The following is a 13,773-nucleotide window of genomic DNA, read 5'->3' as shown; positions in this document are numbered from 1 at the left end:
CAAATCAGGAAACAGGAATACCAGAGCCGAATTACCCTGAATCGATAAAGTTTCGATAACATAACTATCCATATTTAAAAGGTGTGGCTATCTCTACCACTTGTACCGGAAGTGGATGTTTTGCAAATCAGTGAGATCCTTAAAGTCGGTATCTTCATGGTCCTCCACTTGGAGGGCATCGGGATCTTTTTCCTCGCGTCTGCAGTTATCACGATAACATAGGAACATGTACAGCAGCAGCGAGAAAATGCTCAACGCGTACGCCCCGAAAATGGAGCCAATTCCCAGCGAATAAGAAGGAGCCTGGTCGGCTTTGAAGAACTGTGGGCCGATAATGTTGGAAACAGAGTACGCAATGAAGTAAAGAGCGTTGCACGTGACCTTCTTCGTATAACCGGCGGTGTTGGCCTGGATCAGGGTCAAAGAGGCAATGTAGGGGCCCAAATAAAAGAACGAAAAATAAAGCGAAACAAGACGGCCTCTGTAGTTGGTGTACGGAAGCTTGTAGAGCAGGACGGCGGAAATCAGGGCCGGGATCAGATAGCCAATCATGACAAAACCTCTGGATTTAGCGTTGGGCCATTTCTTTTCGATAAAGAAAATCGTGAATGTGGTGAACCAGGAAGAAGCTGTTTGCATAACTCCATTGACGGTTCCCAGAAGCGCTGAATAACGTGAGGACCATCCGAGGCCTTTCACAATCAGCGGAGAGAAGTTGGTGAGTCCACCGTTTGGAATTGAGATGAAAATCTGGAAGAAAAACATAACCCAGACTTTTGGGTCTAACATGGCTTCTCTGAACTGTTCCCACTTCCACTTTTTAGACTTGATACCCGTTTGATTCTTCTTCACCTGGTGGATAATTATGGCCTTCTCTTTTTCAGATAGCCAGAAGCAATTTGCAGGCGAGCTTGGGAGCAGGAAATAGATGATAACTCCCCATCCAATGGACATGGCGCCCGTTATCCAGTAGAAAGCTCTCCATGGCGAGTAGGAGACATGCTTATAACCGCCGACGGCGTAACCTATTGGCCCTGTGAACAGCGTCGACAGCCCTGTGTACATCAGACCAGTTCTCAACGGCTGGTCTTCACGGGTGTAAAAAGAAGAAATAACCAGCAGTGTCATGGCCACGACGGGAGACTCAAGAACACCAAGCAGCACTCGACTCACAATCATTGGCACAAACGCCTTTGCAAAACCAGAGCCAATCAGAATGATTCCCCATAGGATGAAGCACACCGATCCGACAGTTATAACGGGGAATTTCTGCAATAACCAGCCAGCTGGGAAACAGAAAATAAGATAACCAAAGTAGAACGAGGAGCCGATCCAGCTGTACTCGTCGCCTTTCAAGTGGAGGTCGGTCTTGAGCCCGTACAAAGCGGCTGTAGCAGATGTCACTTTGTCCATGGCTGCGATAGAGACGTTGAGCCAGAGAAACGGCACCAGGTTGAGATCAACCTTCCATCTGGCTTTGCGCAGCTCTTTTTTCGTATACCCATCCTTGATTAGGTGGACATACTTGGCACCAATGTCGTCAGCCTCTTCCACCACTTCGAAGGGTGCCTCCTCGACGGAGGCCATACTGACATCCTTGACACTCACGTTACCTGCTAATTTCTCTGCCATCGTTGCAGATCCTAGGTGGTGCCATGTGCTTTTTATAGGCCCCGACAGCCCCTCTGTATGCCACCCTTGCTATCTGGATATCTGCGACCCCAATATTTGCGATAAGTGATGCGTTGGAGGAAACATCCGAAATTACCCCTTTGGGGAGCAGGCCTATCTTGACGCTGGTTATAAATGTTTGGGGCAGGAAACATGTTGGGTTATCATGACCGTGACAACTAGAGATAAGAGGCTCCAGGCGGAGGTGGAAAAAGTCGAGAATTGGTGGAAGTCTGAAAAACAAAGCAGGCTCCGGCGGCCGTACTCGGCCCTCGATGTTGCCAGAATGAGAAACTCCATTGAGCTGAACCACCATGTGTCCTCACAGCAGGCCACCAAGCTGTGGAAGTTATTCGAAGATAAAATTGCCAAGCAGGAGCCCCTGCTCACTTACGGCGCAGTCGACCCGATTCTGCTGTCCCAGCTGTGCAAGGCAGGACTAGAGATCGGTTATGTCAGTGGGGCCGTGTGTGGTCTCTCCAATGTGGCGGAGCCATCGATGGATACGGCAGACTACCCCTGGGACACAGTCCCCAACACGGTGCAAAAACTTGTCAATTCGCAGTTATGGCATGACCGGCGCCAGAACCATCTGCGGTCTCTGATGACTCCCGAGGAGCTTGCTGCCACGCCAGAGATTGACTATTTGGTGCCTCTCATTGCCGACGGCGATATGGGTTTCGGCAGCACCACTGGAATCATGAAACTCACCAAGAAGTTTGTAGAGGCAGGCGTGGCTATGTTCCATCTTGACGACCTGGCCATCGGGATGAAACGGTTCACGATCGGCGAGGGCAGAACTGTGGTGCCTACGTGCGAGTACCTCAAGCGGCTCACGGCCGCCAGGTTCCAGCTGGACCTCATGGGGGCCGAGACGCTGCTCATGGGCCGTGCGGACTCGTTGCACGCCGAGTACATAACCTCGGTTATCGATCCACGTGACCACGGTTATGTACAAGGCGTGACAAACCCTGAGTGTGAGCCACTGTTGGAGACGATGGTGAAGGCCCAGCGGGAAGGTCGCGACTACAGGAGCACGCGCAAGGCGTGGCTGGAGAAGGCGCGGCTGATGACTTTTGACGAGGCCGTCGAGCAGGTCGCCACCCCAGAGGAGTATGCGGAATACATGGCTCTGTTCAAGGACTCCAAGTTTAAGAGTATAACCGAGAGAAGGGCCCATGCTGCAAAGATGGTTTCCAAGCCAGTCTTTTTCGACTGGGAGGCCGCACGGTCCACGGACGGCCAATACTTCTTCAAGCACACGCTGGAGCACGTTATTGACCGCGCCATTGCCGCACTGCCTGTGACAGATACTACCTGGGCACGCATGGACGCTCCCAAATGGAACGAGATTGTGGAGTTCCACGAAAAACTGCGGGCAATTGATAGCCGCAGAGCGTACGGGTTTGGTTATATTGGCAACTACGACTACTACGCGGCCGGATTCACTGAGGAGCAGCTCAAAAACCTGCATTGGGAGCTTGCCAAACTGGGCGTCGTATTCCAGACGCAGCCAATCTACGCGTGCCAGGGTTTGAACATGATGAGTTTTGAATTTGGCAAGATGTTCAAGCGGGAGGGAATCTATGGTTATGACCGCGACATTATTCAGTTCTGCAAGAAGAACAACACCGACGGGTTTGAAACGTCGTGGTGCGGCGCCAAACTGTCGGATGACCAGATGTTTGCAGCCGACTCACTTGACGTGACTTTGCCATTCTGAGTCCTGATTTCAAGGGTGATAGGAAGAGCACTTCCTCCTGCCTATTTAGGAAATGGAGATAACACACATATAACTCGAGCTTATTGTCCCCTTTTGTAGCAAAATGAGCAACCTAATTGCACAGTTTGAGGCCGACGTGTCCGAAATAAAGCAGCGTTGGCAGTCACCCCGCCAGAAACACCTCCAGAGACCGTATCCGGCGGAAAAAGTAGCCGCCATGCGCAACTCCGTGCACATCGACCACGTCTCGTCTGCACAGGGCAATAAGCTGTGGGAGCTGCTAAATAAGCATCGCAAGGAACGTACGCCACTCCTCACGTTTGGCTGCGTCGACCCGGCCACCGCGTCGCAGATGTCCCGTGCCGGAATCGAGGCCGTCTACGTTTCCGGTGGCGTGTCTGCTCTGCAGGTGGCAGACGAAATTGGCCGCGACCACGCTGACTATCCAAGCGACACGGTGCCAAAAGTAGTGGCACGGCTGTTCAAGACCCAGTTATTCCACGATCGCAGGCAAAAATCCTACTATCTCGGCCGTCTGGCGGCGGAACAGGCAGAGTTGCCAGTCTACGACTACCTGCTGCCGATGGTGGCAGACGGGGACATGGGCTTTGGCAGCGTGACGGCCATCATGAAACAAACCAAGATGTTTGCAGAGGCCGGTACGGCGATGGTGCACTACGACGACCTGGCCATCGGGCTCAAGAAATTCACCGAGAAAGTAGGCCGCACAGTCGTCCCGCTGAGCGAGTACCTGCGCCGGCTAACTGCGGCACGGTTCCAGCTGGACGTGCTGGGATCCGAGATGCTGCTCATGTCGCGCGTAGACTGTTATCACGCCGACTTCATTACTTCTGTCGTGGACTCCCGGGACCACAAGTACGTGCGGGGGGCCACAGTGGCCGGGATCGAGTCTTTCATCGGGACCATGAACCGTGCGCTCGAAAGGGGTGAGAACGCAGCAGCAGCGCGTGCCCGGTGGCTCGAGCAGGCGAAAGTTATGACGTTCCCGGAGGCCGTCGAGCAGGCAGCCACGGCAGAGGAGTACACAGAGTTCTGCCGGCTTTTTGAAGCCCGTCCCGCTCCGAGCCTGGACGAGATGCGCGCGTTTGCCAAGAAAACGGTGGCCACCAAAATTTATTTCGACTGGGACGTGGCCCGCACCAGCGCCGGGCAATACCTGTACAAGGCGTGTCCGCAGGCAGTTATAGAGCGCGCCGTCGCCGCCATGCCGCTTACAGACACTACGTGGGCTCGCATGGACACGCCTGTCTGGCGCGATATCGTTGAGATCCACACGGCTCTGCGTGCGGTCGACAGCGAACGGTGTTTCGGGTTCGGCTTCACGGGCAGTTTCGACTACGAAGCGGCCGGCTATACGTGGCAGGAAGTGTGCGAGCTGCCAGCGCGGCTTGCCGAGATGGGCATCGTGTTCCAGACACAGCCGATTTTCGCACTTCAGGGCGTCAACATGTACGTGTATGAGTTTGCGCGGATGTTCAAGAAGGAGGGCATTGCCGGTTATGTCCGCGACGTGCAGCGGCCATCGCTGGCGGGCGGCCACGACCACAGCGGGACCGCGTGGGGCGGAAATTATTTTGCCGATGAGTGTCTGAACGTGGCCAACAGTATGGATATAACTATGAATAGTTAGTTACACTTTTTTTTATTGATAAGATAAGCACTATTTCTTTTTTCTTTATGGTGCTCAATAAGGAGACTCGCCAAATCAAGTTTTCTATTCAAAAGCCCAAACGGGCGCCCCTCAAGCGCAGCGGCCAGCCGGCGTGTGTGCGCTGTCGCCGCCGGCACGCGAAGTGCGACGGCAACGGAGGCCCCTGCTCTCAGTGCGCGGCAGCGTGCAAGAAGTGCGAGTACCAGCAGGCCGAGCGCAAGGTGCTTCTCAAAGAGTCTGCCGTGGCGGAGATGCGCGACCACGCGGCCCAGCTCGCGGCCGAAAACATGCGGCTGCGCGCGCTGCTCGACGACGCGGCACCGTGCAAGGGCCACAGTCTCGTCGACGCCGAGCTGCACAGCGCGCTTTTGCAAGATAACCCGGCAGCCATAACCAGCATCGCCGTTGTCGTGTCCAAGATCGGCCACATCTGCAACGTCGCCGTTGGCGCCGCAGATGCACAGGTGTTTCTGCCCTTCTACAACGACGCCGTCGCCGCCATCGACGCGTTTGAAGCGTACACTGCCGGCTACTACTTCTTCAACGGCGGTGCGCTCAAACAAAAGCTGTACGAGTTATACGACGCCGACGAGATCGAGAGCCTGGCCTCGCACACCACCGCGCTTGCAATTTGCCAGCTCGAGCTCGTCCTCGCCCTCTCCGAGCTATTCCAAAACCCCAAATCGTGCACCGCTCCAGTTCGGTTGTCTGGGCTGCTTCTGGCTTCGGGAACAGTCCAAAATGCCGCAGATACCGACGGCCTCGAGACTCTGCTGCTGTACAGCTACTTCCTCCTCCAGACGCGCGGTCTCGACGCCGCTGGTTATATTTCGCAAGCCGCGCGTCTCGCCCTCACGCATCAGTACCACTGTGACGCCGAACAGGACCACTCTGCTGCCACAGAGCACCGCCACCGGCTGCTCTGGACAATATACGTCCAGGAACGCGTCATTGCCGCGGCCCACGGCTCGCCAGTGCTCCTGTGCGACCACGTGCTCCGATGCGAGCTGCCCGGCACTGCCCGTTTCGAACACCAGCACCCGTTCGTGTTCCCAGACCCAGAACCGCAGCTCGAGCTGGTCGCCGTAACCAAGCTCAACAGCACTGTCTTACGTAAGCTGCACCCGGGACCCGCCAGCTGTGTAACCACGGTGCGCGAGATGGTGGTGGGTCTGCTGCGGTGGAAGCGCGCCGTGCACGAGAGTGTCGACTGCGACTACAGTCTCAAGGAGGTGCACAATTCGCGCGCCACGGCAAATATCATGCTGGAGTACTTCCAGGGCCTCAATCTCGCCGTGCGCCCGCTGCTGCTCGAGCTTTCCGTCGCACAGCGCGGCCGTGGCTTTATTAGCCTGCACGACTGCCCGAGCACACAGCTTTCTCTGCTCAATGCGTCGTTCCAGGCCTCCATGAACACCGTGCGGTGTCTCTGGAGCCTCTGGGAGAGCGGCCAATTCGTGCAGGGCGGCCGCTCCGACTTGGAGTATCTGTATGGCGCCGTGGCGACGCTCGTGCTGTTCAATGTGACGTTCGGCGTGCATGAGACCACGCGGTTCCACATCGACCACGCGCTCGCCGTGATGCACGGCCTGGCGCAGTGCGACGGCGCGCGGCTCGGCCGGCTGTTTCTGGCGCAGACGCTTGCGCTGCTGGAGGCTCTGGACGGCAGCGAGCGCCCGCTGCTGGAGCGGTACCGCACAGACAGCCCGCCAGCAAAGCACAGGGGCTTCGAGGCCAACGTCTCGGTGGACGAGATGCTGTCTGCTCTGTTGGTCACGTGACCAGCAGAGACAAAAGCTTCCCAAATAGGCAGGCGCGATATGGGTCCGAAATAAATGGAATATAAAGATAAGGCCCTGGCACCGAGGAAGTCAATGGACGACGCGTTTGTGGCAATACTGGTGTGCGACACGCCGATCGATGTGTTGAGGGAGTTCGGCGATTTTGGCGACCAGGCAATCGCGCTTTTCCGCGCTGCAGGCATGGCAGACACGTCTTTCCGCAAGTACGACGTTATCAGCAAAATGGAGTATCCGACGGCCGAGGAGCTGCAACGCTGTCAGGGCCTGTACCTGACGGGCTCTCGTTCGGACGCGTTTGCCAGCTCACCATGGATCAACCGACTGCGCGAGTTTGTGAGCATGTGTCTGCGGGAGTACGAGTTCCCGATCACAGCCTCTTGTTTTGGACACCAGCTTGTTGCGACGGCTCTGGGGCTCGCCGTGGGACGCAGTCCGCATGGCTGGGAAATGGGACTCACACAGGTGCAAATCAACTCGGCGATAAATCTCCGTCCCTTGATTAGTAATTCAGGAGAAAATAATTTCACTGTGATGGAGATGCACCAGGACGAGGTTCTGACTAACCCGGCAAATCTGCCGCCGAGCTACATGAACGTAGGTTCGTCGGCTGTGTGCCGGTGCCAGGGCCTATACAAGAAGCACCGGGTGCTCACGTTCCAGGGCCATCCCGAGTTCACCACGGCGTGCGGCGAGGTGCTAGTCGAATCGCGGCGCAGAGCAGGCCAGGTAGACGATGCGCTGTACAACGACGCGAAGAGCCGAAACTCGAGCCTTTCCAATGACGGCATCGCAATCGGCAGGTGCATGGTGGAGCTTTTCCACGGAAGGCTGTAGACAAATTTTGTGCATTGTTCCTCGGCGTTTTCTTTATTGTTTTCCATCTCTTCTTCAAAACAAGAGATTGCCAGGCACTTCCTGCCCTGTGTGTTGCAGCGATGTGGCAAATGGATTTGTCAGACGCTAACTGCGGCGCTCCACCCATATAGCTATATAAGAGCCGCGAATTTTTCTGAGAATCCGCAATGAAGTTCCTTAGCTCTGCTACCGCGTCGCTGCTCAGAGTGCGCAACCTCGTCGATGACAAGTACCGGTCCAAGAAGCTTGCATACGGCTTCATCCTGCTGGGCACCGCCATGGACAACCTCAATGTTGCCGCCGGGTTCAGCATGACTGAGAGTCTGCAGAAAGAGCTGGGAGCCAACTCCGCCGACTCCACCTGGGTGGTTTCTGCCTACGCCCTCACGCTTGGCGCGTTTATCCTGCTCTTTGGCAAGTTGGGCGACATCCATGGCTTGCACAAGGTGTTCACGATTGGGCTGTTTGTGATGTCCATCATGACCCTCATTTGCGCAGTCATCACCAGCAGCATCATCCCGCTCATTGTGTTCCGTGCGCTCCAGGGCATCGCCGGAGCTTCGCTCATCCCCAGCGCCGTGGGCATTTGCGGCAACTACTTCCAGGGCCCCAAGCTCGCCACCGCTATCAACTATCTGATGCTGGCTCTGTCCGCATCGGTCGGGCTCGGAGTCGTGCTGGGTGGCGCGTTCTCGCTCACCAGCATTGGCTACCGCGCCTTTTTCTATTTCTCGTTCGCCATCAGTTTCGTCACCTCCATCGTGCTCTTCTTCATTGTCGTCCCCGTTGAGAGAACTAAAGAACACGAGCTGCTCAGCTCCAAGTACCTCAACTACGGCGGCGCCATCCTCCTTGTCGGAGGCCTGCTGCTCATTATCTGCGGTCTCACAGAGGCAGGCATTCGCTGGCGGTCGCCTAAAGTGTACGTCACCATTCCCGTTGGCTTTCTCATGGTGCTGGGCGTGCTCCTCTTCGAAAACCTCTATGTGAGGCCGTACCAGAGAAGACATCCGACGCTCAATACCTACAGAGCCAAGCTGGTGGTACTATTCCCAGCAGAGATGGTTAGAATCACCAATTTCGTGCCCTTCCTAGTCGGCCTCACGGTCAATTACGCAGGGTTCACTTCACTCATGACGTCGCTGCTGCTCTACCACGAGTTTGTCGACGGCAACTCAGCCGTGCTCTCGGCAGGCAAGGTATTCTGCACGGCTGCGGGCATCATCATCGGCACAGTGATCTACAGACCGTGGTTGCAGCAGAAACTTGGTAGCAAGCCGCTGCTCATCTGGTCTGCCCTGGTGTGTCTCGGCTCCTCCATTTGGATCACCAGAATCCACCACACCAACAAGAACTCGTTCTGGATCTACGAGTTTGTGCCGCAGCTGCTGTACGGGTATGGAATCAACCTGTTCTACCAGGTGTACATGCTTGCTCTGCTCTCCCAGACGCCGCTGCACCTCCAAGGAAACGTGACTGGCATTTTCCAGACCGTGGGCCAGATCGGCATTTGTCTCGGCACAGCCATTGCCTCGTCTATCATCGGCGCGCTCGACTCCTCGAACACGTACACCAAGGACTACGTGCAGACCAAATGTGTCAACGCCTTGTGGTTCACTGTGGCGTGCTTCGCGGTCGAGCTGGTGATGATGGTGTTCTCCAAACAAACGAAGCCAGTCGCAGCGTCGCAAGACGAGAACGTGGAAGACCAGGAGGACAAATCGGACGACACGTGTGAGGAGAAGGTCTAGCTTTTCAGGGCTCGTACATAGTAGTAGTCTGAATCGATTCGCAATATCACATGTACCCTGCAGGACCCCTTGAAAAAAAAATGATGAGTAGCCACAGTTCTTTTTTCGCTAAAGCCGTTGCTCGACCTGCACGTTATAAATATGCACCCAGACCCCGTTTGTCTCGAACGCAAATGCCTGCCGGATCTCTGTTGTTGGACCCGCTCAAACGTCTCAAGTGGGGGATTTTCCCTGTTGAAAGACTCGTGGTAGACATCGTTGACGCGTCCGACTCGGAGCAGGAATCGCTCGCCAAAGTAGCAGAGACCGAGGAGTCGCACGAGATTCCGGAAATCGAGTACCGAGACGAATCCAACAGAAAATGGTACAAGTTCTTCGACGAGTACGAGTACCGCCAGAACAAGAATCGCCGTAGAAACCACAAGTGGTACCATTGGTTCAACAAGGATGACACCCCTGCGGAGAGAAAACTCGTGATCAAGCTGGACATACTGCTTTGCTTTTACTCACTCATGGCGTACTGGGTCAAATATCTCGACCAGACCAACCTCAACAACGCCTACGTGAGTGGCATGAAGGAGTCGATCGGCATGAAAGGAGACGATCTCGTGCACACGCAGGCCGTTTTCACCGTCGGAACCATTGTGTTCCAGATTCCCTTTATGTACATCTTGTACAAGGCCCCATTGAATTATGTGCTGCCTACTCTGGACCTTTGCTGGAGTTTATTCACTCTGGGAGCCTACCGTGCAAACAACGTTAGCCATTTGGAGGCCATGAGATTTTTCATCGGATGTTTCGAGGCCCCAGGTTATCTCGCATACATGTATCTGTTTGGCAGCTGGTATAAAGTTGACGAGATTGTTCGCCGTTCCATGGTGTACTATATCGGTCAGTACTTGGGTGTCTTGACCTCCGGTCTTTTACAAGGAGCCATTTTTGATGGCTTGAATATGAAGGACGGTTTGGAAGGCTGGAGATGGATGTTCATCATCGATGCAGTTATCTCGATAGTGGTGGGTCTCATTGGGTTCTATGCCATTCCAGGAACGCCTCAGAAATGCTATTCGATTTTCCTCACCGACGAGGAAATCCTGCTCGCAAGAAAAAGACTCAAGGACAACAACACTTCGTACACGGTCCCTGTTGATCGAGCATTCTTCGACCGCAATCTGTGGAGAAAAATCCTCACGTCGTGGCACATCTACGTCCTCTCTCTGTGGGACATCTTCTGTTGGAACAACAACAACGGGACGTCCGGAGCTTATTTGCTCTGGATCAAGTCTCTGAACAGATACAGCGTCGGCAAAGTCAATCAGCTGGGTGCTGTCAGTCCTGCAATTGGAATTCTGTGGCTCATCCTCACAGGCTGCTACGCAGACTTTTTCCACTCGCGTTGGCAGGCCATCTTACTCTCACAAGTCCTCAACATCACTGGAAACATAATTCTGGCGGTCTGGGATGTGCCTGAAGGCGCTAAATGGTTTGCCTTCATGCTGCAGTATACTGGCTGGGCCATGGCTCCAGTGCTATATGGCTGGATGAACGATATATGTCGCCACGATCCGCAGTACAGGGCTGTCATTTTGGTCACAATGAATATACTGGCTCAGTCTTCGACAGCCTGGATTTCGGTTCTCGTTTGGAAAACTTCGGAGGCACCGCGTTATCTGAAGGGTTTCACCTTCACTGCCTGTAGCGCGTTCTGTCTTGTGCTATGGACGTTTGTTGTTCTATGGTTTTATAAGAGACAGGAGAGACAGCAAAGTGAAGTAAATGGCATCGTGATTATCGACAATGAGAAGGAGTTGGCTAAAGCTTGATAATGACTATAATATGAATAATCCCGGGAATTGATATTTAATTATGGTGCCGAGCGATTCGTTCGATCGCCAAAAGAGACGCAAAAGATCTTGATAGCGACTAATGAATGGGAACTTTAGGCTTTTATGGATCACACCTAGACGATCTAGGATGTAGTTTTGATCTTCAGTAGCGGTGACTGCGGTTCCTGCAATAATTAGAGGGAAGAGTAGCTGGCATTCAGATGGGATCTGTGCTGCTTTGATGTTTTCCAGCAGAGCATTGAGACAGTTTCCTGTTGACAGTTCCATGCCTGGCTCCAGTTGGTATAGCTGTAGATAGCACGCACATTGTATGGCAGTACCCAAATGATCCAAGCTTGAAGCACTCTGGATTTTTGTCTCTATAAGCGTTGCAAATTGCGAGAACTCGTTCGAAGACAGGGATGTTTGTTTTTTCAGCTTTTGAAGAGTGCGGATCTGCGAGAGAGTTTGCAGGGTACCCTGGTCGAGGCCAAAAGTCAATCTGAAAGAGCTCGGCCTAATTTCGCAGTTTCTGATCCCGAAGTTGTAACCGAGCAACGATTGGTAGTAGAAGAACAGGTCTGACATGATCTGGTGCAGGTCTGTATCTTGTCTGGCGAGCCACGAACAGACAGGACTTACCGCTTTCTGGATCTCCTCCAAATACGTTGCGGAGTCCATCCCGTCGCCCATGAGGATCTCCATGAGCACCACGAGCAGCATGGCCAGGATTCTTGTTTCCTGCAGCACGGCGTCCCTCCGGACCAGCTTGGCCAGCGACCGGAATTTTTGGGTCTCTCTTAAGGCCGACAGATGGGAACTTGAGGCAGCAGCAATGGCGAGAATTGGGAACTTGATGCAATTGAACGAGAAGGCTAGCGGGATCACTGCCTGCAAAAACGAGTTTGCTCTGCTCCCAAACAAAACAGCGGCACCTGTGTCGATGAACTGCTCCAAAACCGCTTTTTCCCTATGGTCAAAGTTGAAATGGTAGCTCAGCTGCTGCCTCAAAACGACCGTTCCGTGCTTCCAGTAGTCGTTTGCATCCTCAACGCTTGTGTTTGAGCAGTCAGATAGTACCACGCTTTTTTCGCCCATCGACACGGGGGCAGGGATGTGCTTGGACGGACGGCCAAATTTCTTCAGCGGCCGGTTCAGCGTGCACTCTAGCCGTCTGCGCTGGCAGAACGCGCATGGTATGCCCGAACAGGAGCGCTTCGCCTTGTGGCACTTGTCGCAGGCTCTTTTTCTCATGTAAATATACAAGAGGATACAAAAAAGTGGGAAAAAAAGGGGATAAAATCAAAATATCTATTTTATTTTATTTATTTTCGTACGGTTTGACTCCGGCAAGTCTCAGCAACTGGTCTGTGAGCGCAGGCTTCTCAAACGGCTCGTCGCGGTTATTCTCGCACTCGCGGCCATCGGCGTAGTACGCCTTGCGGCCCGTGCGGACAAGATTATCGTGGGGCCAGTGGGTGGTGCCAGACCAGGACTCAAACAAGGACTTCTTCTCCGCAAGACTCTTCTCCGTGGCAAAGTGGGCCGGAGTGTAGCAGGCATATATCACGGTTCGGATGGTGTTGCTTGATGGCGATGGCTCTTTCCCCCAATGGATCGTTCTGGAGTCCCAGATGATCAGGTCGCCGGCCTCGCACTCGATCTTGATTTCTTCACACCCACGGTCCAGAAACCACTGCAGCTGCTCGTCGGAGATCATGAAAAAGTCGCGCTCGGTCCAGTCTTTTTTTGGAACAACGCTGGTGAAGAACTCCTCCATCAGCTCGTGCGTGCCTTTGTACACCACCAGGCCGCCGTCCTCTGGTCCGTGGTCGCTCAAAGAAATGATACCTTGCGCACAATGCATCCCTTTCCGGTACGGGGTCTGGTCCACGTGCGGCCAGGGAGCCACGGCCTCCTTGTCCTTGAGGTGTGGAAGAGTCACGTTCAAAGCGTCGAACGACACAAGCAGCTGGTCGGTCTGCCACAGGCGCTCAAACGCTTTGATCACGCCAGGCTCGAGCCTCGCATCCCACATGAACTTTTCGTGGCTCACACAGTGCGACTTGAAAATGTTGGTGTTGGACATTGGAGGCAGGTTTCCTCTCGTCCATGTGTCGGGGTTGCGAATGTCGAACTTGTCGCTGAACCGACCCAGCCACTTGAACGCCTCCTGCTGGTACTGCTGGGCGCGCTCGCGCGGAACAGCGTTCTTCACCACGGCGTAGCCGTCGCGGAAAAGATCGTCTCTCCAGTCGCCATACGTTTTCTGGGCGATACGGTCGATCACAGTCTTGATCTTGTCGTTGTTGAACTCGCGCTTGGACACAAAAACAGCAGGCTCCAGCGTCACGGTCGACGGCGGAGCAATCGGAACTGCCGTAACGGTAGTGGTGGCAGACATGAAGAAAAATGGTGGAAATCCCGAAAATTTGAGGCTTTTTATACCGTTTTTCTTATCAGGTAATATTAT

The 13,773-nt window shown here is 54.2% G+C and overlaps 10 protein-coding genes across 10 annotated transcripts; 6 read left to right on the top strand and 4 right to left on the bottom strand.

Moving 5' to 3' along the window:
- Positions 1-93: 93 nt before the first annotated feature.
- On the bottom strand, positions 94-1,632 carry KL911_002415 (uncharacterized protein; the record flags this gene model as incomplete). The annotated part of the gene is made up of 1 exon (XM_043197482.1): positions 94-1,632. One exon carries the CDS (start codon positions 1,630-1,632, stop codon positions 94-96), a length of 1,539 nt encoding a protein of 512 aa, XP_043054695.1.
- Positions 1,633-1,837: 205 nt separating this feature from the next.
- On the top strand, positions 1,838-3,394 carry KL911_002414 (uncharacterized protein; the record flags this gene model as incomplete). Its single annotated transcript, XM_043197481.1, has 1 exon — positions 1,838-3,394. The coding sequence occupies one exon, from the start codon at positions 1,838-1,840 to the stop codon at positions 3,392-3,394; it is 1,557 nt and encodes a 518-aa protein (XP_043054694.1).
- Positions 3,395-3,497: 103 nt separating this feature from the next.
- On the top strand, positions 3,498-5,045 carry KL911_002413 (uncharacterized protein; the record flags this gene model as incomplete). The annotated part of the gene is made up of 1 exon (XM_043197480.1): positions 3,498-5,045. One exon carries the CDS (start codon positions 3,498-3,500, stop codon positions 5,043-5,045), a length of 1,548 nt encoding a protein of 515 aa, XP_043054693.1.
- A 47-nt stretch (positions 5,046-5,092) lies between these two features.
- KL911_002412 (uncharacterized protein) lies at positions 5,093-6,847 on the top strand (the record flags this gene model as incomplete). The annotated part of the gene is made up of 2 exons (XM_043197479.1): positions 5,093-5,180; positions 5,250-6,847. 2 exons carry the CDS (start codon positions 5,093-5,095, stop codon positions 6,845-6,847), a joined length of 1,686 nt encoding a protein of 561 aa, XP_043054692.1.
- Positions 6,848-6,901: 54 nt separating this feature from the next.
- KL911_002411 (uncharacterized protein) lies at positions 6,902-7,702 on the top strand (the record flags this gene model as incomplete). The annotated part of the gene is made up of 1 exon (XM_043197478.1): positions 6,902-7,702. The coding sequence occupies one exon, from the start codon at positions 6,902-6,904 to the stop codon at positions 7,700-7,702; it is 801 nt and encodes a 266-aa protein (XP_043054691.1).
- A 152-nt stretch (positions 7,703-7,854) lies between these two features.
- Positions 7,855-8,733, bottom strand: KL911_002410 (uncharacterized protein; the record flags this gene model as incomplete). The annotated part of the gene is made up of 1 exon (XM_043197477.1): positions 7,855-8,733. One exon carries the CDS (start codon positions 8,731-8,733, stop codon positions 7,855-7,857), a length of 879 nt encoding a protein of 292 aa, XP_043054690.1.
- Positions 8,734-8,784: 51 nt separating this feature from the next.
- Positions 8,785-9,474, top strand: KL911_002409 (uncharacterized protein; the record flags this gene model as incomplete). Its single annotated transcript, XM_043197475.1, has 1 exon — positions 8,785-9,474. One exon carries the CDS (start codon positions 8,785-8,787, stop codon positions 9,472-9,474), a length of 690 nt encoding a protein of 229 aa, XP_043054689.1.
- A 50-nt stretch (positions 9,475-9,524) lies between these two features.
- KL911_002408 (uncharacterized protein) lies at positions 9,525-11,297 on the top strand (the record flags this gene model as incomplete). The annotated part of the gene is made up of 1 exon (XM_043197474.1): positions 9,525-11,297. The coding sequence occupies one exon, from the start codon at positions 9,525-9,527 to the stop codon at positions 11,295-11,297; it is 1,773 nt and encodes a 590-aa protein (XP_043054688.1).
- Positions 11,298-11,303: 6 nt separating this feature from the next.
- Positions 11,304-12,398, bottom strand: KL911_002407 (uncharacterized protein; the record flags this gene model as incomplete). The annotated part of the gene is made up of 1 exon (XM_043197473.1): positions 11,304-12,398. The coding sequence occupies one exon, from the start codon at positions 12,396-12,398 to the stop codon at positions 11,304-11,306; it is 1,095 nt and encodes a 364-aa protein (XP_043054687.1).
- A 223-nt stretch (positions 12,399-12,621) lies between these two features.
- KL911_002406 (uncharacterized protein) lies at positions 12,622-13,704 on the bottom strand (the record flags this gene model as incomplete). Its single annotated transcript, XM_043197472.1, has 1 exon — positions 12,622-13,704. The coding sequence occupies one exon, from the start codon at positions 13,702-13,704 to the stop codon at positions 12,622-12,624; it is 1,083 nt and encodes a 360-aa protein (XP_043054686.1).
- Positions 13,705-13,773: the final 69 nt, after the last annotated feature.

This window comes from Ogataea haglerorum, assembly GCF_019207285.1.
Source record: "Ogataea haglerorum isolate 81-453-3 chromosome Unknown 81-453-3_NODE_6_length_583072_cov_95.821986, whole genome shotgun sequence".
NCBI classification, from domain to species: domain Eukaryota; kingdom Fungi; phylum Ascomycota; class Pichiomycetes; order Pichiales; family Pichiaceae; genus Ogataea; species Ogataea haglerorum.
This window is presented reverse-complemented; position numbering and strand designations above follow the sequence as displayed.